This window comes from Heliconius melpomene, chromosome 10 (assembly GCF_056956725.1).
Source record: "Heliconius melpomene rosina isolate 202511_hmr_F chromosome 10, ASM5695672v1, whole genome shotgun sequence".
Taxonomy (NCBI): Eukaryota; Metazoa; Arthropoda; class Insecta; order Lepidoptera; family Nymphalidae; genus Heliconius; species Heliconius melpomene.
In genome coordinates this window covers 11,116,460-11,144,302 of record NC_140398.1, presented here as the reverse complement: position 1 = coordinate 11,144,302, position 27,843 = coordinate 11,116,460, and the positions used below count along the sequence as shown (strand labels likewise).

Genomic DNA, 27,843 nt, shown 5'->3' with positions numbered 1-27,843 from the left:
GTGAATATGCTACGTTTTTAATTTCGACATTTTAAAGGAACAGTATATAATTAAAGTTATATAAATCCCTGTGAAAAATTCTGAACATATCTTACTTAACTTTATTAAAGATAACTTAATATGACATAGTTTAATAAATTTTTACTTGTTAATTTTTGAATAAGTAATTAGTAATGGCCTTTTCCCATAAAATTTGTAATACTTTCCCAAGGCAGTAAATTTAAATGTTTAATACCGGAGAGAAGCACAGGACGACGTGCAAGTTGGCTCTCGAGCGCATAATGAAATATTCATACAGCACATCTGGTACTGGTATTCTCTTTGGTGCATATTTCTTCATTATCGGCGTTAACTCGTTCAATATTTCATCTATATTTAAGACAGCCTAGCTATTAATTTTGAAATAGTATAATAATATTTACAAATTGTTCCGTAAAAAAAAAATCTTTAATAATGTAATATACGTCAAAAACACTCAACATTATATTGAAGGAGAAATAAATACAAAATGACAATCCAAATATAATAACATTTAAAACGTATTTCATATTACATTTTAGCATAAAATATTACCCATTTCGTCTTTAGGGAAAAGATTAGCAATTTCACCGGAACTCAAAATATTGTTAAGAAATTCGAGGAACTGCTCGTCTTTGATGTCATTATCAGTGAATATAAATGAAACGCCATGTCCTTGAAGACCTGCCATTCGGTACAAAATCTTTATGTCGTCCATGAAATTATTTACGTTGTACGCCCTAAAAATATTGCTTGTTTTACATTTTCGAAGAATTAAAATACAAATTGGAAAATATTATTCTGGTACAAATTACGAAAGCTGATCTTTTTAACAAAATTTTGGTGAATATTTATTTTTATTACTAAGTAAAAAAACAACAAACCTTGTCAGTGTGATTTGATAGAATGAAAAATTCGCAATAAATGTAGCTAATTTCGTTAAGCTTTGTTTACCAGATCCACCCACTCCCACTAACAGAGCATTACCACTGAAATGTGTTAATAAGAATATTATATTTTTATTGGAAATATGTACTATTTACGATATAAATAAAATACCAATATAGTATAGTTAAAATAACCAAACAAAAAAAAATAAAACCATAAATCTTACAACGTTATAACTAAGCACTGAAATATTATATTTAAAAACAATCTCACCGCGCCGTATTTATGATGCGCGATATAATGAATAAATGGACCATCGCGTCATGGAAGAATACAAGGTCTAAATGCACGCCTCGTATTTGCTCATTAAACGTCTCCTGGAACTGACCCAGTTTCATCAAAACGAAGTCCCATCTGAAATACATTTACAATCCTTCATTCTCTTTTCAATTATATTTTAATTAAGCTTTACAGTGATTTTACTCTAAATTTAAAATATAAAAATCCTTTTACTTACTTGTATTAATTTTTTTTATATTCCTAATATTAAATGGAAAAAATATTAATTTCTTTGTAAAATGTTACCTATATTAATTGTAATTTACAACTATAATAAATTAGTTTGAGTAACTAATAACAGTTACTAATATAAGGACAAAATTTTACCAGTAAAATTGCGGAACTTCATAACTGTATTACTAACTACTTACGGACAAAATTCAACTTTAACTACAAATATATTATTTAAGATAAACGAGAACTAACGATGGTAATTCTTCATATATCTTAGGTGCGTCAGTACTAAAGTCCTCCTCGTCCTCGTCACCAGTTGGATCGACCGGCTCTCTAAGGAAATTAACGAAGAAAGTCTCCTCTTCAGGAAACTCGCTGACCACATCGGGTAATTCATGTGCTGCAGTCTTCCAAAAGTTCGCTACAAACCAATCTTTGTCGTCGAATGTTGTAAATCTAACAAAATTAATTTACTTAAATTACTATTTATGTCAAATATTCGATCATAATGAGAACGAATAAAAAAAAGGAGCCATAAACGTAATATATGGTGTTATTATGTTCATTAATTTAATCAAAGGTTAAGCTACATGTAACAATATTGAAAAAGTAAAAATATTATATATTCTAATAGAATTCATGGAGATAATTACTTTTACAATTATTAAAAAATTATATTAATTTAAAAAAAATATAATTAGCAGCATGAAAGGCTCTGCTCATTCATAATATACCTATCCGAAATGACTCGCAAGCATTCATGGAACCACAGTTTGAGAGCAGTTTTGATAGATTGCAATTCTTCTTTTTTAATAGTAAGTATGCCCTCCCATATTCTGGATAAATCTCGAAGATTAAATACGTAGTGGAATTTTGCTGGTGTCGGTAACATTTTTACCTGTTAAAAAAATTATAATGTAGTAACCATTACAATAAAGCAGGTCTACATTTTTTAACGCATATCCATATAAGTAGAGGGAACGTAGATTTAAGACTCTCCGTTCTCCGTGCACTGCCCAGTTTTTAAGATATCAACCAATTAAACCAACCAATTATCAACTGACGGGAAAATAAAAAAATAAATAATAATTCCCCCAAGTAAACGTTGTTAATTATACATATGAGATTTGTACTTTCTACTAACAAATGACATAAAAGCTTCTAGTTATTTACTTCTTAGTTATTTGATTTTCAATTTAATAATATACCTTAGTTTGTTGCCACATTATACGTGTTACTGAAACTAGTCGAGGCATGAAGTCCACTATTTTCTTATCGAACCGTGTCTTGCAGAAGTAGCCAGCGCTTATAGTTTCTAAGATATAATTGAAATGATTTATAAACTCTATTCATATCTCTTCTATCAAGATATTATATTTATAATTAAACAAACTTACCAAAGATTTTGTCCATAGAGACAATACTAGGTAGAGTGCAATTAAAAATATTAAATTGTCGTTTTAGTCGAGGTGGAATATCGTTTCGCCCGCCACCTGAAAAAGTTTTCATTTAAACATAGGTATTTATTAATGCTATCTGAGATAGCCGTAGCGCAGTGGTACAGCACCTGGCTGTAAACTCGATAGATGTGGGTTCGATCCCCATTCAGGAGAATTATTGTATTTAAATTATTATCTTTTTCCCGCTTTCCCACTTTTCATAAAAAAATTTTTTAGATTGATTCTCAATGCATTAATGAAAAAAAATATATTTCTTAAGAATTACTAGTGAATTTTATCATCATACCAAAAATGCTCTGTCGACTTCTAAAATGCTCTACAAATGACTAACCTGGGTGTATCATCGCACCGAACATTTGTATATCCGCAATTATAAAGAAATCCCCCGGTTTGTCGAGAGAATAAAAGCCTCCACACTCCATCATTTGTCGAACTATTTCGTTCGTAACCTAGAAAGTAAATGTACACTTCATTTTAAAACGAGTTAAAACAAAGGAAAAATATATGCATATGAATACCTACTACAGGCATATGAACGGATGTATGTAATTTAGATGCCTTTTTATATAAGAGATACTTTTTAAAATAAAATTTTTGACTTCTATATAATTAAAATGTCACAATTGCGAAGAAAAAATACTACTACTATTATTTTTTATATGTTACAGAATATCTTTTCTTTTATATTAATTGTGAAACCTTGTTCAAACATATTTTTTTAAATAAAACTTCAGAAGTATATACTGCTATGGGATACTGTAAAGCACGTTTATAATCTACCAAAATTAAAACAAAAGTAAACGTTTAAGTGTAAAACAAAGGGAAATACAAATGTACTCTCCAATATAAATTAATTTTATATGCATTTTTTTTATTGAATTTATGCTATTCGCAGAAATTTTTACTTTGAAATTATGAAGTCGAACTTGAAATATAAAAAAAGAATGTTTACAAGTAGGTACATATGTACGAGTATAATGCAGTTAATAAATGAAGTTGCAACGACTGTAGGTAACTATAACATTTTTTTTTCTAGACTGATCGCCTAATATTGCAAAATATATAATGATTAGTCACTGTACCTGATCGCCCCATTCATTAACAACAGGCATATTGATATCATCCACGAAAACTGTCATCGCTCTGCCACTTGGAGGACCATAAGTCATTCCCACACGTTTCTCCACATATGACTCTATTATTCTCTATTTAAATATAATAAAAATATTGTTATAAGGTAGTATTTAAAAAAATATTGTTTAAAATATTTTTTTATTATCTACTAGTACATCGATAAACAAAGTAATACAGGTAATAAAGGTTGTCCTCTAGAGATTTAAAAAAAAAAGCATAATAAAAAATATTTTAGATATCAAAAATCATCATTTTAGATATTTTAGACAATATTAAATATTTCATTTCCAGGAGAGGGAAACGCGCTATGACTGGCTATATAGGTCACACTCAATATTGTGCAAAAATCAACGTAAAAGCCCTTTTTTATGAATATAATATATAGAAATTATATATCATTAATTAATTTATTTTATTTCACTTTATTCTTTACTCACTTGAAACATGTTAGGAGTAGTAGCAGAAGAGAAATTTATCATCTTAAACAATTTAACCTCGTTGTCGTATTTGGCCATGTAGCTTTTCAGCATGACAGTCTTAGCGGTTCCTTGTTCACCAATTAGCAGGACTGCTTTATTTTGCTTGGCAATCGCGTCGATTAAGAACGATATACACACGTTATCTATATTAGGTACCAGTATAGATGCATATTCGGGTATGCTGTCGGGAGGATATATGTAATCTTCTACGATCTCGGCCCTTCAATTTCCAAATGCCATAAACTCATTAGATTACAATAGTATATTTTAGGATGTGTAAAGTTTTTATGGTATTACATTAAAAGTATTTAGAAAAAGCTAAGATTTTTTTTTTACTATTGTCCTCTTAATTTAAATCCAAATTAAAAAAAGAATAAAATTATTACTAATATACACAACTACAAAACTTCTAAATTTAAATTGTTTTTTTTTTATTTTCACAAAATTTTGCAACAGACGGTCACTTTTCAATTGTCGAAAGATCAAGAAGCACCTATCATCAGCTCGAAAGGCAAGACTTCGGTTAAGAGAAGCCAACTAAACAGTTTTCAATATAAAAATTACAATTTAGTGTACTTATGATTGTTTGCTAAAATTACCAATGCTGCCATACGCCATGCTCATTGACCATATATTCGAAAGGCATGACCCACTCCTTGGATCGCGCGCCCGGCCAGTCCATGCGCACGGGCAGCTTGGTCATGAACTCGGCCATGCGCAGGCGCCCGTCCAGCTCCAGCACGGTGCCGAGTGACCACATCATCGCGAACACGAACAGTCGCTCTAGGTGACGGTCTGTATGTAATTCTGCGTATATGAAACAGTTAAGAACTATAGTGCCAGTCTCGTTCCGGTCTCTTATATGAGAAACGCAAGCCTATTCCATATAAAAAAAAAAAAAACAATGAGAGCATTCACACTATCATCCCAATCAAGTTCCGGTCCAATCATGGAATATGAAGTCGGACCGAGAATGAACTGTGACCGGCACTATAGTGTGAATCCTCCCTTAATCATACTATAAACATAATGACGTTTGACCACTTTTAAATGGGAATTGAAAAGTAAAAAGCAAGGGATAAATAACAAACAGTACCTAGTAGGTACATGTCATGTTTGTGACTTCCTGTTCTTTTTAAAAGTATGATTTTACTTACACGATATTTTATAATCTTATAGGTACGTATATAGTTAATAATCATTTTAATTACTCACTTCCTCCTGGTATTTCAATTTCTAACAGGCCCATTAAAACGTCAATACATTGCCTGGAATGTAAGAGATTTTGAGATATCAATATTGTTATTTTATACGTATAATTTAATTTATTAAAAAAATCCTCGCATTCTCACACCTTATGTAAATAGCTTCTAAAAGCTTCATTTTAGCAGGAAGTTTTTGTTGGACATACGAATGAACATCATCGTAGACTTTGTTGAACGCTAATCTAAAAACATCAGCTTCTTTTTGTGGTCTCGTTTTGAGCCATCCCTTTGGATAATTAGATCATCGATTAATATGACGAAATTCAACAAGTAAATTAACTATATCATTAAATTGTACTAATTTTATTTCTTCTTTTTTTTTTTGCAAAATCCATTTATTTCTAATATAAATAAAGAGAGAGATTATCGAAACATTTTAAAGCGACAAGACAAGTAAGCTGACCTCCAATATGGGCTGCCATTTCAAAACCGATGAAGATAAAAAGACCATGCCCATACGACTGACGGTCGCCGGCGACGCATTGTCGACGTTGTCCGGCTCAAACACGAGCTTACTGTTCTGCGCCATCGATATGCGATCTCCATTTGCGAGGGTTAAAGTTTTATTATCATCTAGCACTGAGTTCAGATTTTCAATCCAAACAGCGTCTACTGGACCATCTATTTGTAATGTAAGGTATGAATATATTTAATTTTACAAAAATATTTTTTATGAGCTAACGTTAAGCCATTAAATTTTATATACTTGTATTTCTATTTAATTTAATATTGTTAGTATATAAGTATATTATTTTAAACATATCACCTAAAACAATCCATGTAGTATCAGACTTTTTGACTTTCAAAGCCCTTCGCCACAATGTGGAGAATATGCCATCCGTCCAATCATTCGTAGCTACATCTAAGCGGCCAAACATTTGAGGCGCTGTTATTGCCTGAAAGGAATATGTCGTTATAAAATATATATATAAAAACGACGAATAGTAGAATGTTGCAAATTTAATACTTTCATATTTATACTTAAAATAATTTACACAACAAAGTTAAATATATATATTTTTTTATTTAGGAAAACTTACCAAATAATAATTGATTGCAACAATTATGTAGCAAGTTTTTGGCAAAACTTATGGAAAAACAATAATAATATAAAGTAAACCTTTGGATTCATCCTCATCTCCCTATGAGGCTTGCCAACTTCAGTCAAAGCGGACATCAAGGTGTGTATGCACGTAGTCTTCCCAGAGCCGGTAGGCCCCATAGTCATCAAACCATGACGTACTAACGACGTTTCATATAACTGAATTATCTTTAAATTCCATTCTGGATGATTGACTAAGCCTGATCGGTCTGTTACTATTGTTATCGCCCTTTGCATTTCTCTTTAAATAATATTAGGTTGAAATAAACATTGAGAATATTTAAACTATATTACACTAAATTATTTAAGTACGAAACGAAATTATTTATATTAATTACAGGTTATAACATTACTATTAACTGTTCTTACCTTTGCGATGTCTGACTGAGTTTCATACCAGGGAATAAATCTTCAATTAAAGATATAAACAAAGGTTCATCTTCGTCCACCAGCTTAGATACATTCATTTCCCTACAATAAAAAATGTATAACAACAAATTATTAAGGAGTTCGTATAGAAAGAAATCGAGTACTAAATTGAAAAAAGGAATTAGTTAAATTAGTAATTATTCAAATTTCGTACTTTAATACTCTCATCATGATATTTTCTTCTGTACTTTCAGGATTTGCGCGTTTTTGAGAACCCATTGTTCTTAATACAGATAGAATATTTCGCAGTCCGAAATCATAATGCACCTGTTTCGATAACTGTTCTTCACAAAGTTTGTATAGAGTGAAGAATTTTCGTGCTAAAATAATTTTGTACAAACATAAAAATTATACATACAAGCAGTTGTTAAGATTTTCTAAATTATAAACACATTTTTATATGACATCTTAATTTATCATTTTCAGTAATAACTTATTTTAAGTGGAAGAACACTTCGACTTAAAATATGAATTGCAGTAAAAAATAAAGGGGGCTGTCTTATAAAATTCAAGTTGGGTTTGGCTTAATAAATAATAAAAATAACAGCATTATAATTTATAATAAAATAATACTAGTTGTGACCTCTCGTCGATGCGACAGTCACGGAATACGTATAAAAATAAACCCTTATGTTACCTAATAAAATATTTTCTTTGAATCCACAGCTAGCCAACTTAACCCTGATAATAATTTGTCTATCAGGGACCATCATGGCCACGGAGCGGAACTGTATTTTCAAATTCTCCGGTAACTCTTGACGGCCAGCGTAACCGGGGTTCATTGTAATTATAAAAGCAAACTCTGGGTTTAGACTAACTGTATCACCATCGCTAAAAAATATTATTAGTTTTTAACTGACTTTTGTAAGAAAAGGAGGTTATAAATTCGATTGTATTTTTTTTATTTATTCTTTTTGTTTGTATTTCAGAACTTTTGATGGGGTGAAACGATTTTGATAATTCTTTTTTATTTAAAAGCATGGTTCCATTTTTCGTCCATTTCTGATAAATTTTAATTTGGTCCACTTCTGACAATGGTATCCATGAGAAAATCACTATCACAATCACAACTATGTTAAGTATGCGACAAATGGACGAATAATTCAATATCAACCCAACCGAGTTCGATGATTATTTTTTTATTGAAAAGGATATACTTCAAGTAAAGTATGGTGAGGTTCTGATTATAGTATCGGGTGGAAAAATGAAGAAGTCGTTTTTTTATTAAAAAATATAATTATTCAGATTTCATATGTGTATTTATTTCTTATTTATTAGGTATAATACGAGTATATTTTAAACTTCTTCCAAATCACCACTTTATATAATAATCAAATTATACCTAAATATAAACCATTCCCTCCTTTCGCGTCTGGCTGTGAGACAGATATAAATCTGTTGAGCTGCCACCGACAGTACCGGCAACTCAATTCGGTTGAACTCATCGAAGCAACCCCACGTCCCGGACTGCGCCAAGCCTTTATATATGCGGCCTAACCCTGTTACCAATTTGTTAGTTTTAAAAAATAGAAATTATTTTAACATGTCTTTTCAAATGTAGACATTTATAATAACCAGTATTCAATTAATTTTAAAATACACCCATTTTTGAGTTTGTGCCTTTTCTAGTAGCATTAAAACCAGTAGTTGGCAATATTAAAACATAATAATTAATTTAAGAAAAATAAATTCTTAACCAAGTCACCTCTAAAGTCCATCTGATCTGAACAATTAAACACGATAACAAGTTTTCCCAAGGTCCGACCCATGTCTTTAGTAGTTTCGGTCTTCCCGGTCCCGGCGGGGCCCGCGGGCGCTCCGCCCATACTCATTCCTATCGCTTGCGATAGCGTAATATAGCATCTGTCCGTTAGTGGAGTGATTACCAAACGCTCTGTTATACCGAGGTATTCGTTCTATTGAACACATTCAAACAGTTAATAAACGGCAATCTATAATTTTAATATATTTGAAATAACAAAATATCAAAAAATGCGTAATCGTATTTCGTTCTTTACGAGTGTTGCAATAAATACTTTACCTGATATATAAAATCTACATCAGTTATAGATACAATGCAATCATCACTATCTTCATTGTAATAGAAACGAGCTTGTTTTTGCCATTCAAAGTCTCCTGGGCTTTTAATTCTCAATTTTACCAGATCATCAAATATATCTCTAAAATAAATTTCACAAAAAAACGATAAATTAATATAAATTGATATTAACAATATCAATAATGATAAAACCAATGAAATACATTACACGATAGTTGAACAATTTCTCAACACTTTCTCAATGTACATTTTCGTAGTTTATTATTCATTTTGTAATATTTACCTTTGATGTACATGAATAGTGATCATAGTTTCAATTCTAGTTCTATCAAGTGGCGCCAAATCTTTAACTGTTTGATCTATAAGTCCATTTAGTAAATCAAGATTCTTCTGATTCGTGAGTCTCATTATGAATTTATCTGCTCGTGCTTTCTTTAAAGCATATTCCGCATCACTAGTCCATAATATTTGCATACCCAAAAGACTCGCCTATTATATTTGATTTATAAAATAAGTACATACATTATTTTATGGCACATCAATGATGATTCATAAACAGATTTATTAAAATAATTTATTCTAGTTAAAAATTAAAATGATATTAAAAAATATATATGTAAGTCAGTCAAACCTGTCCAGGGTAGTTCCAGAAACCAACTAAGAATTCAAACTCTGGATCGCCGGCCATTGCTTGTGCAATGTTGGCAATTATATTTCGAACTGTATCCTTCATATTGTCCAATAATGTATTAAGCCATATCTACATTCATTAAAAACATAATATACGTTTTGTTATTTCAAAAGTATACGGTTTAAAGTTAGATAATCATTTTAGGTTTTCAAAAAACAATACCTCAACTCCACCGACACAATTCACGGGGTGCTCTAAAGGAATAGATTCTCCATTATTAGAATTCATACTTATTATTCGATCCTTATCATCGAAATCAACAGTGTACATTGCGTCGAAAATACTTGGCAGATGAGGCTAAAAATTTTGTAATACAATATATTTTTTACTGTAGAATCATATGATTTCTTAGAAACATCTCCTAATATGTAAGAAATACACATGAACGACCGAGATCATATTAGAAAAAGTAAAACCACCCAATGTAGTTTCTAGTCAAGGTAAGTATTGATATATTATAAAAGAAATAGAAGAAATATTTTACACAGCCAACCTGAATAGAATGCGGATTGGATGCTTGACCTAAAATTTCCAAAAGTACAGGATCTGATACAAAGAAGAACCTCGGGAAGATTAACCGCTTTGTCTCCAAATATCCAGTTAAAGATTTCTGGCATGCTTCTAATTGTTCAATAAGATGAGGCAACAATTGTTTCAGTGTATCATCAGATACGCATGTTTCCACGCAGTTTACTATATCTCTCGCTCGGTACATAATCTTTACGTACGTCTTGTCGATTGTCTGCAATTATTTTCTTCATTAAATATATCCTGGTACAACTGCTACCAATTACATGATTCAATAGGTCCTAAACTCAAATCATATTAACAAGCAATGTTATATTTTACGATAAAAGTATTAACTGAAAAGTACAGGGACATGAAAATCACTAGTCTAAAGATACTTTATCCCTTATATTGGGAAGTATGAAACATATCGTGTTGTGTATATTATACTAAATAACTTATTAAAATAATTTAATGAAAACAGATCTAAAAGTATCTATAAAATGTTACACTAGAAATATACGGTTAAAGAAAAAAAGTAACAATGAAAATGCCCTCTACCACACATATAACATAATTTTTAATTTGTATTAATTACAAATTATAATAAATTCTTTATTTATCACACAAGAATACTGCATAAACTTGTTCCTACTTAGGCTTTTTCTATCTTTTATATGATGCATGTACTCGGTATGTAGGTTAAGTGAAATTTCTACATACTAATGATCCTCAACCTACTTTGCAATTTCTTTTATACTTCAGTAATATTCATAAATATGTGAGAAAAAGGAATTTTAGAAACATATTTCTTTTTTTTGATTACTTAGGCATGTAAAGACTAACAATTAGGTGCTACATATATTATCCATATTTTGATAACATTAAAATAAAATATCAAAATTATTTTTAATAAAGATACCGCAAATCGTTTAGCCTCGGCTGGCAGTTGTTTAGCAATATCGCCACCAACGAAAACGGCTTCCAAATACATCCACAAATTCTGCACCTGAAGCCATTTCTCCAATATTTCAGTAGTGTTAACCAGCTTGTTAATCCACAGCAATATATCTCGTTTAAATGGAGCATTATACCTATATCATAAAGTTAAAATTATTCTCGGATTTTCATCTTTATATATTTATTTATTTTTATTTATTATTATATTTATTTATTGCTTGCATAAAAAATAATTATTTATCTGTTGCAGATGGAATTCCAATTAAACCAAGAATAACTAACCAGGATTTCTTTGTTTATCTTATGTTTCCATACGCATTTTAAAGGTACAAAAAGAAAACAAATTTAAAAAAATCATAGATTCATTCGTACCTATTAGACGCTAACGAGTTCAGAATCATTAGCGAGTCTTCTAGCAGCGTTATAATATCAAGTGTCTCTTGTGGCTTAATCAGTAATTCACCGCGGTTCTTGAAAGGAGCGAACGTTAGATCCACAACCGCCCAATCCGCAATCACTTGTTTCAATTTTGCTTCTATATCCTTTTCTTTAACTGCACTTATACATATATCCTATACAAATAAATATATTGTTATTGTAATATTTATTTGTTAAATAATTATCTTATTGCTAATCGACATCTATACTAATATTACAAAGCTAAATCGTCACTGTAATGTCCAGTCAAAGCGCAGGGTTGAATTTCGTCACTTAACACGTAATGCCTTTAGAAATCGGCGAAAAATGGAGAGCGGAGAGTATTGATATACTTATCAACACTCTCCGATTGCCTATCGTGCGTGATACGAAATAATAACTTATCTCTAAGAGACATCTCTACTAGAAACGTTTGAACGTGAGAAATATTCAAAGAAACGATTCTGGCTTGATATCTATTACGTTAATAATAAACCAATAGAAAAATATATTTTAAAAATGTTTATGTTTTAGTTCAAACAACTTTTTACTTTAATTACTTACTTCAACATCCTCTTTATTTTGAAGCAAAGGCGCTTCCATTACGTCGGCCAAAGTAAACGTTTCAGACTCCACGTCCAACACACAATCTGATGAGTTAAATATTTAGTTAATTAATTAACTTCACACTATATACTGCAAAGGCATTGGCCTACAAAATGTGTAGGATGAGAACCTACATTTCGGTTCCCCCTACTTTCCGCTGAATTCTTGAGGCATTGCTTGAGTATCGGAACTCAAGTTTACCTCATTACCAGTGGGAGGAAATGAAAATATTTACAGCCGAGCTCTTGTGCCCCTGCGCCACGACGCGACGGAGTAAATAATTAAATTAAATATTTTACTAAAGTTATAGAACACATGTTTTAAATTATTCCAAATAAAAGTTATATTAAAATAATAAACTTACCCATTAGTTTTTCCAATCTCTTCCAATGACGATCTTTCATAGACTTATCGGCCATCAATTCGAGTAATGGACACGTTTCATTGAAATCATCAATCTTACTTTTCAAATCAATAAAAGCCGGCCAATCCTTCATTCCGCGAGGTAATTTACGACATCTGCGATTTAAAAAATATTGTAACTAGTGATTTCATCAATAAAAAAAATATGTTAATGTAGATATTATTTAATGAAATGTAGGCTGAAAATTGTTGAAATCAATACTTAATTAAAATACGTAATCATACTCAATTTTTATTAAAAAAAAGTTACTTATAACGTTTACATATTAGAGAGAAATTACGTGTAATTAAAATAAAATAAAATCTGAAAAAAAAATATATATGCCAACTCGAAAAGTTTTATAGAATACTCTACTCATACAAATATTTTTTCAAGCTGGACTGGACTACAACTGTACTTTTATCATATTTTTTATGTAATTTATTTATTATACGGTTGAGAGAAATCCAAAAAATAATAATTATGGCCACCTTAAATAACTTTTCGAGCATTTATTTTGTAACATTTATTTTGCCCGCACTAATACGAGCGCGTGTTAATATTTACCATAACAGAACTTGCAATTTCCATACCTCAAATCAAATTCTGCCAACTGTGAGACAATTTGTTCAATATCTATCGCCACCCAGGGTGTTTCAAAATAACCATCAATAGAATTCATCACCGACAAGTATAAGCTATACCTGTTACAATTTAAGACAAAAGTTTAGAATTTTTCTATTTTTCTAATCAGTTTAAATATTACACAATTATTTAATAAACATTTATTTATTAATAGTATTAATTAACTATTAAATATGTACATAAATTGAAGTCGTCTGTAACTCGAAATGCCATGGTTGTAAGTTCTATACCTACTTAGGGGATATGAATATAATTAACTTCATCCCTTGCTCTGGTAAGTAAAGCCGATGAGTTATATGAGAAAGTGGAAAGCGGAGTGTCTCAAGCATATTCCCTCTGCCTACACCGCGTCTGTGGAATATCTTTATTGAAGCTGTTATGTAAAATTTCAATTTAAATTTTACATAAAAATAGTAAATTGTTGTATAGAAATGTTGTTTTACAGTTTGCTGAGGAGATTAAATTCCTTCTTCTTTTGATGTAAAATAGGATAATCTTTTACTTCCATTCCAAATAATTTTTCCCCGTTAGAATACATTTCAAATCTTCGCCAAAGTTCATCAAATCTTGCTTGAAACATTATTACTCTAAAAATAATAACATTAAATATTAAAACAATTTTTTTTATATTGTGGATTTCGTTTGTATTTAGGGTCCCGTACTTAGGAAAAAAGGAACCCTTATAAGATCACTTAGATTCCCTTTGTCTAACAACCTGCAATGCTGCATTCTTGAAATTTCGATCAAATTTTGAGTTTTCGGCCGCGCTTCGACTTTTTAAGAAATAAAGAAATTATCATAATTCATTTCATCGCTCTGGTGCCGAAGCAAAGCGCGGCGTTGAGTTCCGCAACTTAACACGCAATGCCTCCAGAATTCAGCGGACAGTGGGGAACAGAGTGTTTCCTCGTGGTTCCCTCTGCCTACCCCGCTGCGTGCGGGGTACAGCGTGAAGCTGATTAATTAATTACCTGTCACTAGCTTCTCTAGCCGTCAGTCCAGGCGTCATAGGGCCGAAACGTTCATAGTCGCTATCAAATTTCAACACATCCGTATTGAAAGCTTTAACGCCATCACTCAATTCCGTTTGTAGAGGGCCTTGCATTTCGACTATTCGTTGTTGAACTTGCTGAGCCTGAATTATAAGTTCTTAGGTATTTTATCCATTACAATAGAACGCGTCTAATAGTTAATAAATATTTTTTATACAAATATACTCATACTAAAATGAATATTAATATACCCATACTATTTAATATGATTTAAATGTAAAGATAATAAATAAAATAATATTTTAGATACTAACGGTCATCAACATGTTCTGAAAAGCGTATCGCAAGCCATAGACCATGTCGTTATCTTCTTTAGATATATCTATGTTAAAATATGCAAAGGTTGCATAGCTTTCTTCAATGAGATCCAATTCTATGTCCATTCTAAAATTTATGAATGTATATGATATTACTATTTATCATTACGTAGATAGATGCATTGGTAATTCTGTATACTCTGTAAATAAAAATATTAAATATTTTTTTACTATTAATTTTTTACTTATAAAAATACGAACCCTATAAACTCTTCTCGAATCAACTCCAAGCAAAGCATTGCCACTCTGACATCGTCCAAGTCCTTAATCTTTTTGCTCATCGTCTTCATTCTATCCTTGATAAATTGCATCAATTTCAACACTCTCTCTTTATACGCTTGGCTAAGTAACTTACCCAAAATCCTCTTCCATTCAATTGATTCAATGTGCAAAGCTAATTTGATTTTATCTGAAAGTAATATTTAAATTTTCGCATTTTAGAGACTATTTGAAATAGACGGAAAGGTAGTATTAAATCTTTATATTTAATCAAAAATTAATTCATATCTTCGCCCCGGTGTCAAGGCAAACCGCGGCGTTGAGTTCCACCACTCAACAAGCAATGTCTCCAAAATTTGGCAGAAAATGGGGAACGCAGTGTCTTAACATTAGGTTCCTCTGTCTACTCTGCTGCGGGATACTGCGTGAAGCTAAAAAAGCATTAATATTGGGTACCCATATCAATTTGAATAGATCCTATGATATGCCTCTCAGGTAGATTCAAAACTTCCTCCGTTTGATTTTCATACCGCTTAAACATATCCCGGATTATAACATTCAAGGGATTAGTATCGACGAAATCTTGCACTATTTTTACTCTATTTTCATCCCATAAGTGAGAATATCTAGTATAATCCTGGAAATATAAAATGTTGAATAAAAATATATATTAAAATATAGAATTTTGTAAAATAATATCAATAACTCAAAGGATAGAATGTATTACTGCATATGCAAAACTACCATCTTAGTGACGAATCTCACTCAGGGAATTTTATGCTTTTGCTTATTATTGTCCACTTCCCGTATTAAAACCGAGAAAAATAACTGACTAAATAGAATACATTATTAGCAAATAATATTTTATTTTGTAATGCATTTTTTAATACGTGCATTTAATAATTTCTGAATGTCCGGTTTGAACATGTACATCATTCCCTGCAAGGCCATGACTGCACGGACAATGTCTTTGTGTTCGGAGACCATTCGGAAGTAGTTTCTGATACCTGCTATATTAGAACCGGATCTAGATCCCACTGAAATTAATTTAATATTTTCCAATTAATTAAAAATAATCAAATATTTTCCAATTTCAATATTACTACGTTAACTTGGTTCTAAAGTTGTTTATAAAAAACCCTCAAAGAAACTTACCACTAACGCTTCTCGTAGCCATAAGCGAATGACCTTTTAACTTCTCCTTTTTGATTAACTCTTGTTGGCCCCACATGAACACATTTCTATGTATGTCCATTATACAATTTAACACCACCTAAAATTAACGAAACCTTCAATATAATCATCATTTAATATGAAAAAATCATTTAACATCTTCATAAAAAATACTGGCAATCCACGTGCGGCTTCGTCCGCTTAAATTTATTGTTTTATAGCCAAATTATATAAAATACTAGCGGCCCGCTCGCGGTTTCACCCGCGAGCACTATGTTATTATTAATTTCTGTCTCCATGACTACGTCCTAGTGACGTCCATGCAAAATTTTTGACTCCTAGCATTTGTAGTAACGAAGTTTCATACAAACTTTCGACCTAAAAAACAACCCCTTAGAAGTCGAATATTGCAAATTCCCGTCTTAGCGAGCACCTACGTCCTATAAATAACTCCTATGCAAAATTTGAGATTCCTAGCACGTGTAGTTTTTGAGATTTCGTGATGAGTGAGTGACCTTTCGATTTTATATATATAGATTACTGTAAAATTAAATCTAATTTCATTCAGTTTTTTTTGTGTAAAAGTGGAACAAACATCGCCTTAAACCTTCACATTTATAATATTAGTAGAATTTTTGTTTTTTTATTCATATAATGCATATTAATAAACAGTGACCTGTGAAAATGCAGATTGAATTTCCTCTAACGACGGCTTTATCGATATTTTAGGTATTTCTAAATACATCATAGTTAACATCAGCGGCTTCAATTTCTTTTGCTCTTCTGGATCGGTAGTCATTGTCAGAAAACTACATAAACATTATATTAAACTTTTTTATAAACACTAAGAAATCAAAACGTATTAAGGAACATATGTTCTACTAGTTTCAAACTTATAGCATAGATAGCTAACTAATGTATATTTTACAAAATTATATTATTTTGGTAGATCTCAATTCACAAGGCGATATATTATATGTAAAAGTGCTCTTAAAATGTAACACAATTTAAAAGTAAATGTATAAATGATCGTATGTATAGCTAGGTATAGATTAAACTTAAAAAAGATATTTGGCAGAGTATCTGAACAAATAATAAAATCTTGCCTGGACACGGATGCTCTTTTTCTCAATAAGTCCAGGCTATTTCTTGTACATTTGATTAGTGATTCCAAGCACTTTGTTGCGAAATATGCAAAAAGTTCATTGCATTCGTTAATCGCATGCATAGGTTCAAATCTATCCGGATTCTCTATCTCCAGGAAAGCTAAAGGTACAATAACAAAAATTCATATTATATTATTTAAAATTAATAATATTATTATTTATTATTTTATATTAATGTAAAATTAATAATAATAATAATGTACCAGCATCTTCAGGGAAAACTCTAGTTGCGGATGTCACTTGTTTTAAAGCTTTATCAATGTCAAGCCTTCGAATTAGAAAAATATAAAATATATAATGATATCAATATAGTGAAAAGTATCACAATGTTAAAATAAATATTATGTACCAGTTATCTTTTAAGTCACGTATTTGCTGTGAAGGAACGCTATCAAGAAATTTATTAATTAGTTCTATGACTGCAACTTCAGCGTTCCACGATTTTTGCTGTATATCATTCGCTGAAATCCAATTTTATATTTAATATATTTTAATAATAATTTTAAACTAGAAATTGTTATTTTACTTGTATTACCTATTTCATCACGTCTTATCAGATTTTCTTCATAGAAATTGGTTGGATCAACCGCCATCTTTGGCAAGTAAACTAATAAAGTTTTTGATATAGATTTTAGAATGGCATCGATACGAGCTTCTTTTATATCCACAACCTATGAAAAAGCTCATTTCTTGAATGTACTACAAAAGGTATTAATGGTATAATGAAGAAAAAAAATTAGTATAAAAGGCAAAACCTCTTTAACAAACAGATCCACTTCATCTAAAACTCGCTCGATGTTATCACAATACGCTGGTATTTCTAAGGAAGTCCACGTGATGATGGACAAGCCCGGTTGAAAAGCACTATCCAGTTTTACAAGTTGCGCACGCAATAATGGCAAGTACAACTTTGGCATGCTCCTGTTTTAAATATTTATGCTGATTTAATATAACTACAGTATATAATAAAATGAAACTTATAGTGTAATAGTTACTGCTACATAATGAAGAAACAAACTGTATAACATTAAACATAACTTTTATTTTTTAGATTTCCATAAATATATTTTTCATGCAAGTCACTTAAAAATCCTCCTATGGTTGTGCTCAGTCAAATAGAGCAACCACATACTACACCTAATATAAATTTAGTCGGTATGTTTTGAAGCTAGGCAAGGTAGGCTAGGTGAATAGGTATCTGTTAGGCAAGCGTGCACCACCGTAGATCGTATTAACGCTCACCAGACTTGATGCGGTCAAACGCAAGTCTATTCAATATATATAAAAAAAAAGCTAGTTACTGAAATTCCAAATCAAATGACGTTTAACATAGATAGATTTTCTTTAAAAGTCTATTATAAAAAAGGAACATAGTTTACTTTCTGATTTGATCGTTGCGCTCAACCAGAAATTTAATGCGTTCATAATCTGCGAAGATTTTCTCCTTGCAAAAGGCCACTACTTGAGCTGTGTCTGGGACATCTATAATAATTCGATAGAAGAATTATACTTTTTGTTATTTTATTTTATTCGTACGAGGCTTTCATGGCATAGTGAGGCAGCGTCTGACTGTAAGCTCGATGGTTGTGGATGCGATCGCTTCTCAGCCGAATGATCTTATTAATTTTATATTTATTTATTTCATTACCTTCCCTCAAAAAAGCGCGGCTCCCTCTAAGCGCAGCGTTGAAGCTCTTTGTATGATTTTATTCATAATCTTTATTATGACATAATTTATATTATAATATAACTTGCAATAGTTTATTACTCTTACACACACACACAGGATGTCCCAGGAGTCAACGATAAAACGAAACCAGGTGATAGACCAAGTCGTGACAGTTATGAGAAAAATATAAAAAAAAATCTGTGTCATGTATTTTTCATATTATATTGATTTAAAAAAATATTAATAATATATTATTCAAGTCCTAAGACTACAAATATTACCCTTTTTTAATTTTTTTTCTGTAATGTAATCATGAGTAACCCTTCTGTGAATTACAATTTAAGATTGAAACATACCTGCATCGGTTTTCAATAAAATGCCGTGTTTTTGCCAAACATTAAATTCAAAATATTTAGTACACCCAACTTTAACCGACTGTACTATAAAAAAAATGTACTACACTGTTTTGGCAAGTAACTTTAAAAGTTGGCGCATTTAATCTGGATTCCGAAATGGTACGATACTTGCTGGATTACTTCTTTGTTGAAGAGAGAAAAATCGAAATACACGATAATCGGGATGACGTTCAACGTTTTGGTATCTTTTCCGATACATTCTAGCTGCAGCATTCACGACTTGGTCTATAACCTGCTTTCGTTTTATCGTTGACTCCTGGGACAGCCTGTATATCCACGACATGTTTTACTTTAACAAATTATAATACTGATGTAAAATTGTTTTACTAACAAAGACACAACTGCCACATGTATTCCACTTCTCTTATGCATTCTGGTATATACACGTTGAAATTGACAATAAATTTATTGTTAACTGGATGTCGTATTAGCAGTGGTGATACTAGACCCAGTCTCACCTATAGGATCAATTGAAATAACTCTTAATAATTATTAATTCAAATATAATTTATTCTGGCAAATTAGACAATATTATTTATTTTATAAACTACTTTAAATAATTCTTGTAGTTTCCAGTTACGTACGTAATAAACACATACTAAATCTATTTGTTAAAATGATTTAAACGTATTAATAGATACCTGTCCTACATTTTCCGTCCACGCTTTATGATAAATAAGCTCGAATTCCGTGAACACTATGTACATGACGTTGTAGAGCTTTATACATCTCTGCGTGTTCTAAAGTATACAATCATTAAATAATAATTAATTATGTAAATGGCATAAGTGGATAAATTACTGTTTCTCCTATACGAAACTTGGCATTTAAAATAATTTGAGAAATTCCGTTTAAAGCTTGATATGTGGATGAAAATAGTGAATGCGACGACGACTATGAGTTTAATTCTCACACGGGATGAATGAATTATTTTCATTTCCTTCTTCTTCCTGGCATTAATCCCGGCTATTACCAGGGTCTGCCTTCCTACTTAACCTACTCCACTTTGCACGATCTTTTGCGTCCTCGGTGGTTAGACCATTGGCTCTCATGTCCTGCATCACGACATCCAACCAGCGCTTCCTTGGGCGTCCGGGAGGTCGCGCCCCAGGAACTGGTATAGCAAGGCACTTGCGTCCGACATAGTTCTTAGGCCGACGCGTAACGTGGCCAAACCATCTCAAGCGACGCTCTTGGAGCTTATCCGCTACGTCACGGACCCCAAGGCTACCTCGAATGAATGTGTTGCGCATGCGGTCAGACCGCGTTACGCCGCACATCCACCTCAGCATCTTCATTTCCGTGACGTGAAGCTCCTGAGTGTGCCGAGATAGTGCTGGCCAACATTCGCTGCCGTATAAAAGAACCGGTCGGACGATGCTCTTGTATATCAGCCCCTTGAGCTTGGGCGGTATTCTGCGGTCGCAGACCACACCAGTGACCTCCCGCCATTTGGCCCAGGCAGCGCTTATCCGGCCATGGACATCGTGGTCGATGCCTCCAGACTCGTGTATAACAGATCCAAGGTACCTGAACTTCTCCGACTTAACGGCTGGCTCAGGACCTATAAGGATGGTGCTCGAGTCCCGGCTCCCACAGGCCATGTACTCTGTCTTCGACACATTTAGTTTAAGACCGCCGTTCTCAAGCGTACCCTTCCAGAGGTTCACTTTACGCTCCAGCGTCAGTCGGCAATGAGTGCTATGTCGTCGGCATACATCATCAGCCATGGAGGCTGGTCCTGGATGTGAGCCGAGAATGAATTATTTTCATTTCCAAACTGTGGTAACTAGTTAAACCGATACCTTAATTTCCTTCATGTCTCTAAAATTGGACGGTACATGGGGAACGAAGTGTCTTTACACTCTCCTACCCTGCTGGAATATATGATTAAACAAAAACTTTAACATAAAGATCATGATCATATATCGAGGATTTCGTAACTCGATGTTCTTTCCATTCCTACTTTATTTTGTTAATTATATAAATGCTCACCATATGCGTGATAACTTCATGATGTTTTACGAATTCTTTCATTGGATTCTTAATGTTTTTATCATAGAAACGTATCCACATTACTCTACCAGACACTGGCGGCATGTTCCTTGGCAAATCCGGATTCTCTCTTTCCTCATTGTATCTGGAGGTACATATATTTCATGTGAATTTTAAACAATTAATTATCGGCGACAACATTTATCATGCAAAACAAATTGAAAATACAAGAATAAAACTAATATTTCAAGCGTGACTTTTCAAGCTTTTTTTTTTAAATTAAACCATTAATTAATATGTTTCGTTTAGTGTTAATTTAGTATTTTAAATATTTTTCCATAATAAACAACAAATAAGACACACCTATCGCGAATAGACTCAATTTCACCAGTATATTTGCTGATCAGGTCATAATATTGATCTTCTAGATACAAACATTCCAGCTTGAGCTTTTTGAATCTTTCTAGCAAATGCAATGATATCTCAGTAGTAGGACATTTATTAACGCTCTATAAACAAGCAAAAACGAACTTGAGTTAGAACCTATTGTATGATTTTATTAAATTTTTTAATCTTATATCACTTCACGAATTTATAAAATTGCATAAAATAATATTAACCGAAATCATAAAATTCTCTAGCAACAGCTCTTGTGCGGCAACAGCGTCTTTGTATGACTTATAGTCTTTATCAAAATCTGGTCGCCTATAAAACGATATGAACATAAAATTATATACTATAGCACAGTACGGCAGTGTTTATATTTATACTCGTTAGTTGTACGTTCGATCTATCGATTCGAAGGAATTAATTATTTCCTCGTTCTGGCAAGATGAAGCTTAACAATATCTCAAACTAGCGGACGCGCCCAGCTTCGCTTGCGTATTTAGGGGTGAAGTCTAATAACCCATGAAACATGTGTTCGATGAAATATTTTTAGGAGTCTAAATTTCAAATTTTATAAAAATCGATTGCGATTTAACGATTTTTCCATACAAACTTTCAACCCCTTATTTGCACCCTTAGGCGGAGAATTCTAGAAAACGATGAAACACGTATTCAATTAAATACTTTTAAAAATATAAATTTCAAATTTTATAAAAATCGGTGCCGATTTAATTTTTTTTCCATACAAACTTTGAACCCCTATTTTACCCCTTTAGAGTAAAAATTTTTCAAAATCCCTTAGTGGATGTCCACATTACGAAAGTAAACATCTGTCCAAATTTCACGTTTCTACGCACAGCGGTTACGGCTGTGCGTGTGTCTTACCTCAGTCAGTGAGGACAAGTCCTTTTATATATATAGATTAAGCGGAAAGTGGAGAATAGAATGGAGTACTAATACTTAAAAAATACTCTCTACTAATACTTAAAAAATACTTGATAAAACGAACATTATAATTTTCCATTAAATTAGATTTATACATAACATTATACATAGTACATGCATAATTAAAAAAAAAGTTTAAAAAGTATGTACCTGTGATCTAGTGCATCGTAAGTTTTACTGGATATAGTTTTAAACAATTTATTGAAATTCACAGCATATTCTTCAATACCTTCAAGAGTTGTTTTGTTCAAAACATAATACCTTATATAAGTTTTAAACAAATCTACAATCTGTAAAGGTTAAGTATTAAGAATAAAATAAGTCATCATTTACATAAACGTGGAAAAGTTAGTTTTCTTTTACAAAAAAATAACGGTAAGATTTTGTTTTGTCTACGTCTTTTACGGAAAGGAAAAAATATCTTCTATTAGTTCAATTATATATTAATAAACATAAATGATTATACATATATATTTTTTAATGAGGTACCTGGTACATGCTAAACATTCCAATATAAATAAATATTATTAAATGTTTTTCTTATACATATTATTACGTGAAAAGTATATAAATATAAAACCTTTAACAAGCGTTTACGAAAGGTCTCGAATTTTCCAAATATGTACATTTCCGAACAATCGAAAGGACGTTCATCTGAAGCCTCCATCATCTCGAGTTGAGTTTCATTGTAACATTCACGGTAAAAGCTGTACAGGTTCAAGCATAACTACAAAAGTGAGGGATATATTATAATTGAACAAGTTGGAAAACTACTACAACCACATTTAATATTTTAAATATTCTATTATCATAATTGCAAAAATAACGAATATATAATATTTTACGAGGTTTTTTTAAATAATTGTATTTAACATCTTTTAATAAAATATTTTATATTTTAAATAGAAAAGTAACGGATTCTCTTACTGATTATTTAACAGTAATATAATGATGACTATTTAACTCTATGTATGTACCTTAGCTTTTTTATTAAAATTGAGCTTATCTTGATTCCAAATAGTCTTTTTACCGCCTTTCGTTAAGTAATCCATGCACATGTTCAAAATTTGATTTGTTACTTTAACTAACAGTGTCGATATCTGCTTAGTTGTGTTATAATACCGCGAGGTCGCGTAAACCATTCTAACTGTATACAACAAACCCGGAATATACTGTTGCATTGTTAGAGGATCACATCTACGAATATAAGATTTGGTTAAAAATAATGGCTGCTTCTTAAAACTGCTTGACGTTTCATATAATTTAATTTACTGCTAAAAATATTTAGAAATGCATAAAAATTCGCATGATATTTTTTTAAAAAACATAAACAAGAGGTATACTGACAAAATTGAGACAAAATTATCTACATAAGTAGATAAAATGTAAGTATTGTCCGTTCAAATCCAACTTGATGATTTACTATGTAATATTATTTACGTAGAGTTCGCGAGCAACTGACCTTTCCATTTGTTTATGTATCATAAAAGTAGAGCCAGAAGAAACTTTCATAATAAAATTTGTGATTGGATTTTTTTTTTATAGATAATTATAGAAAAAAAAACAATAAAAACAGAAAATTATATCAGGTTTTCCAAGTTGTCAAAAAGTTGTGTTGTTTCCGAGTTGTCAAAAATCATTAAACCAAAAAGTATAACCTGATTTAGACCAAGAAAAACAAGTGTCGCGTTTGACAACCAACGTCACACCTAAGTACTTATATATGAACACTCACTTCGGGCACTATGCGTTGTTAATATGTCCGTTTCTATGATTTGATTAAACAAAATGCACCAAAAAAAATAGAGAACAAACTCATTTATCTTTTATTGTATAAGAGAAGAACGAAAACAATAAACATAACCAATATAATATGAATGGGAATGGTTTTACCTGTAGAGAGGTTCACAATATTTCTCTAAAGCATACAAATATTTCACATTATCATAAGCCTCGTTATAATAATCCGTTACTTGATTATCAATTAGGGCCCATTTCTGAAATGATACCGGCATAATGACGTTACCATAAAGAATAAATGTATTTAAATTATACATTAAATATCAAGAATAACAATATTTTTTATAACAATATACATATTATTTTTAAATTTAATATAAGAGAATATTTTTTTACAATCTTATTTTAGCTTCCCGCCATAAAGGCAGAGAGAACATAATTGTTTTCACTCTATGGAGACACATTCCACCTAATCTAGAGATTGCGTGTTGAGGCAGAACTCAACCCAGCCCCTTGTCTTGATCCCAAAGCAAAGAATTGAGAACAATCCATTTCCCCAAGTAACAAACTCACAACAATCTGATACCCGCTTACCTTTAATAGCTTAGATTTCGCACGAATAAGCGTGTGTATATACATTTGACAAGGATCGCTTTTTATATGTTCTATGATTGAAGTAAAAGAAGTAAGCTGTCGACGCCAGTGATCCAATTCAGCCAACGGCCCGATATTTGATGGTTCTCTACGCAACTGCTGACTTTGTACTAACACCTAGTAAACATTAAAAAAAATAAGTGCAATACAAAAAGTAGAGCACATCATGGTTTCTTTTATTACAGGTAGAAAAATAATCATCTTTCCAAAACCATCGCGTTTATAGTAAGATGCCGTCTTGCCGGTACTATGATACTGTCTATGTATAATATATTTAATTTTATTGTAAGCAAACTTTTTTTACCATCATTATTTGCTTCACCCACTGCTTCACGAATGAACAAATCTCTTCTAATACGTGAGTTTTTGTAATTGCTAATTTCATTTTTTCTTGGTCAGCTAACTCCTCTTCATAAAGTATCAAGTTTATTTTAAACTTCGTACAACAGTCCAAGTCCATTTTAGTTTCTGATACAAGATGTCATCGTTTAGTAGCAAATATTACTTTTGTAATAAATATATAAAAATAAATATAACTCACTGGCCAAGTAATCAATAAATAACATTATCTTCGATATATAGGACTTAATGATGTCTTTACTGTTTGGATTAGGAGGATTTAGGTCTCCCCAAGCTTGACAAGCTTCTACTGCAGGAATGTATACACGCTTCATTGTTTTAAATATGCCAGAAACTACATTTTCAGTTTCTTGGTTCATATCAAAAATTACCAAGTAAAAGTCCTAAAATTAAAATTTAATTAATACGAAAATTTTCTTTATTAAATATACCTAAATATATAATATTCTGGCTTTATATACAAAATACTAATGAAAAATCTTACATCTGCGACGGTTTTCATATCAATAGCTTTATTTTTTATCCTATAAAAAGCAACGCACATTCCTTCCGTCCCTATAGTGGCTGCATCTGATATATAAGTTCTTTCCATCTTCCCCTTTTGGTTCGGAACGAAGCGACCAGATTCTATTACAAAATAAATACATTATCAACTAATTTCAAATGATTCCATAAATGTCATCAGTAAATTAAGTTAGGGATAAAATTACCCATTTTAAGTGGTGGCAAAAAAGCATCACAAAGAACAAAACAGTTCCTGCCACCTTCAATTAGTGCAATATCTAAAACATCAATATGAATGTCTGCATCATATACACCGTCCTGTAATAATGTAGAATTTTAAAGAAATTGTTACGTTATAATCGTTTAAGAATAAATAATATATTTAAAAAAAATACCAAGACATAGTCTACGGATTTGTTTAATACCGCGGCTGCATTTTCCAATAAAAACCTGCTTTGTGATTTTAATCCTGCGGCTCGACTGCTTCGAGCTTCTTTTGCTTTAGCCTTAAAATGATAAAAATATATATATCTTATGTTCTTTACATTAAGGAAGTTAAATTAAACACTTTGTTTTAATTAATTGCTTTATTTACTTGTTTATCCTTGTAGGATTCATGTGCTAAATTCAAAGTGCTCATAGACACTTTACTTTTTTTCTGAATATCTTTTAGTCGCGAGGAGACATCAAGAATTGCTTCCAAAGCTGTTCTATCTATTTCAAGAACGTTAGCAGAAGATGCTTGTCCGGCAGGATACATAGATTGCTTTCTTGATGCTCCGAACATGGATTCGTCTATTTTTACCGATGTATGTTTTAGATCTTCATCATGATCTACATCTTCTTCTGGTACTTCTGGTACTTCTGGTACTTCTGGTACATTGTCTACATGTTCTTCCGGGACTTTATCACCCGCTTCCTCCGACATTGCTAAAATATTAAATTAAAAAAACTTTTAATTCTTTTATCTTCATAAAATACAAGAGCTTAATAGAATATAATGATGTCAGATAAATTTTAATAACATCAAATTTGACAATAAATAATTCGAAGTTTAAAATTTCAAATAATTATTTTTAAAATGTAAAGGGGTATTGTATATTATACCGAAAAGGAAAAATATTAAAAAATATATATTTTTACATCTTATACATATTTTCACATTTATTTATGGCCCTTTTAGCTTTTTTGTTTTCTGTTGTACTTATTTATTTATTTTTGAAGTTTAAAACGGAGAAGCGAGTCTTTCCCAACACAAGTATCTTCGATTACTTACTGGGAAGACTCAGCGACTCAACTTGTGAAAAATGTATGTAAATAAAGCCGTTTTTTTATTTATTTATACTTATAATATGAAAAAAAAACATATATTTAGATATCAACAATTAGAGATACGCCGAATATTCGTTTTGGATTCTCCTGTCCAGCGACGACAGGTAGCCTACATGTTAAAACCTATTTACGCAGCAAAATGACGAAGAAATGGTAAACCAAATAATTCAGCTGAATATCCAATTCGGTACACTTTGCAAACCGTATTCGGTATTCGGTTATTCGGTGAAACCACTATTCGGCGCATCTTTAACAACTGTTATAGTGTTAACATTATTAAAAATTACTTAACTATGATCAAAAAAACAAAATAATTCTTGTACATAATCTCATTTCAT

At 31.4% G+C, this 27,843-nt stretch overlaps 1 protein-coding gene across 1 annotated transcript in view; it reads right to left on the bottom strand.

The window, feature by feature from the left end:
• kl-3 (dynein heavy chain 8, axonemal kl-3) overlaps positions 1–27,843 on the bottom strand; it is a 40,101-nt gene that overhangs the window by 12,058 nt on the left and 200 nt on the right. Inside the window, exons 2-63 of the mRNA XM_085191092.1 lie at positions 26,769–27,103; positions 26,569–26,679; positions 26,380–26,491; positions 26,154–26,296; positions 25,851–26,052; positions 25,614–25,777; positions 25,250–25,426; positions 24,809–24,912; positions 23,893–24,112; positions 23,496–23,642; positions 23,066–23,205; positions 22,204–22,288; positions 21,947–22,092; positions 21,584–21,728; positions 20,230–20,328; positions 19,920–20,046; positions 18,883–18,985; positions 18,259–18,424; positions 18,039–18,174; positions 17,853–17,964; positions 17,707–17,771; positions 17,444–17,603; positions 17,014–17,146; positions 16,320–16,437; positions 16,059–16,201; positions 15,621–15,801; positions 15,147–15,354; positions 14,883–15,012; positions 14,548–14,711; positions 14,020–14,163; positions 13,525–13,635; positions 12,893–13,047; positions 12,487–12,572; positions 11,878–12,077; positions 11,468–11,639; positions 10,532–10,780; positions 10,201–10,335; positions 9,979–10,107; positions 9,631–9,836; positions 9,330–9,468; positions 8,994–9,204; positions 8,631–8,787; positions 7,926–8,119; positions 7,443–7,608; positions 7,229–7,330; positions 6,878–7,100; positions 6,524–6,653; positions 6,161–6,378; positions 5,847–5,983; positions 5,708–5,760; positions 5,092–5,299; positions 4,451–4,712; positions 3,962–4,084; positions 3,211–3,328; positions 2,817–2,912; positions 2,628–2,734; positions 2,154–2,317; positions 1,672–1,875; positions 1,180–1,320; positions 903–1,007; positions 574–758; positions 236–369 (exon numbers count right to left, since the gene is read on the bottom strand). Coding sequence (XP_085047218.1) covers positions 236–369; positions 574–758; positions 903–1,007; positions 1,180–1,320; positions 1,672–1,875; positions 2,154–2,317; positions 2,628–2,734; positions 2,817–2,912; positions 3,211–3,328; positions 3,962–4,084; positions 4,451–4,712; positions 5,092–5,299; positions 5,708–5,760; positions 5,847–5,983; positions 6,161–6,378; positions 6,524–6,653; positions 6,878–7,100; positions 7,229–7,330; positions 7,443–7,608; positions 7,926–8,119; positions 8,631–8,787; positions 8,994–9,204; positions 9,330–9,468; positions 9,631–9,836; positions 9,979–10,107; positions 10,201–10,335; positions 10,532–10,780; positions 11,468–11,639; positions 11,878–12,077; positions 12,487–12,572; positions 12,893–13,047; positions 13,525–13,635; positions 14,020–14,163; positions 14,548–14,711; positions 14,883–15,012; positions 15,147–15,354; positions 15,621–15,801; positions 16,059–16,201; positions 16,320–16,437; positions 17,014–17,146; positions 17,444–17,603; positions 17,707–17,771; positions 17,853–17,964; positions 18,039–18,174; positions 18,259–18,424; positions 18,883–18,985; positions 19,920–20,046; positions 20,230–20,328; positions 21,584–21,728; positions 21,947–22,092; positions 22,204–22,288; positions 23,066–23,205; positions 23,496–23,642; positions 23,893–24,112; positions 24,809–24,912; positions 25,250–25,426; positions 25,614–25,777; positions 25,851–26,052; positions 26,154–26,296; positions 26,380–26,491; positions 26,569–26,679; positions 26,769–27,101 — 9,438 coding nt within the window. The 5' untranslated portion in view covers positions 27,102–27,103. The remainder of the gene's footprint in view (positions 1–235; positions 370–573; positions 759–902; positions 1,008–1,179; positions 1,321–1,671; positions 1,876–2,153; positions 2,318–2,627; positions 2,735–2,816; positions 2,913–3,210; positions 3,329–3,961; positions 4,085–4,450; positions 4,713–5,091; positions 5,300–5,707; positions 5,761–5,846; positions 5,984–6,160; positions 6,379–6,523; positions 6,654–6,877; positions 7,101–7,228; positions 7,331–7,442; positions 7,609–7,925; positions 8,120–8,630; positions 8,788–8,993; positions 9,205–9,329; positions 9,469–9,630; positions 9,837–9,978; positions 10,108–10,200; positions 10,336–10,531; positions 10,781–11,467; positions 11,640–11,877; positions 12,078–12,486; positions 12,573–12,892; positions 13,048–13,524; positions 13,636–14,019; positions 14,164–14,547; positions 14,712–14,882; positions 15,013–15,146; positions 15,355–15,620; positions 15,802–16,058; positions 16,202–16,319; positions 16,438–17,013; positions 17,147–17,443; positions 17,604–17,706; positions 17,772–17,852; positions 17,965–18,038; positions 18,175–18,258; positions 18,425–18,882; positions 18,986–19,919; positions 20,047–20,229; positions 20,329–21,583; positions 21,729–21,946; positions 22,093–22,203; positions 22,289–23,065; positions 23,206–23,495; positions 23,643–23,892; positions 24,113–24,808; positions 24,913–25,249; positions 25,427–25,613; positions 25,778–25,850; positions 26,053–26,153; positions 26,297–26,379; positions 26,492–26,568; positions 26,680–26,768; positions 27,104–27,843) is intronic.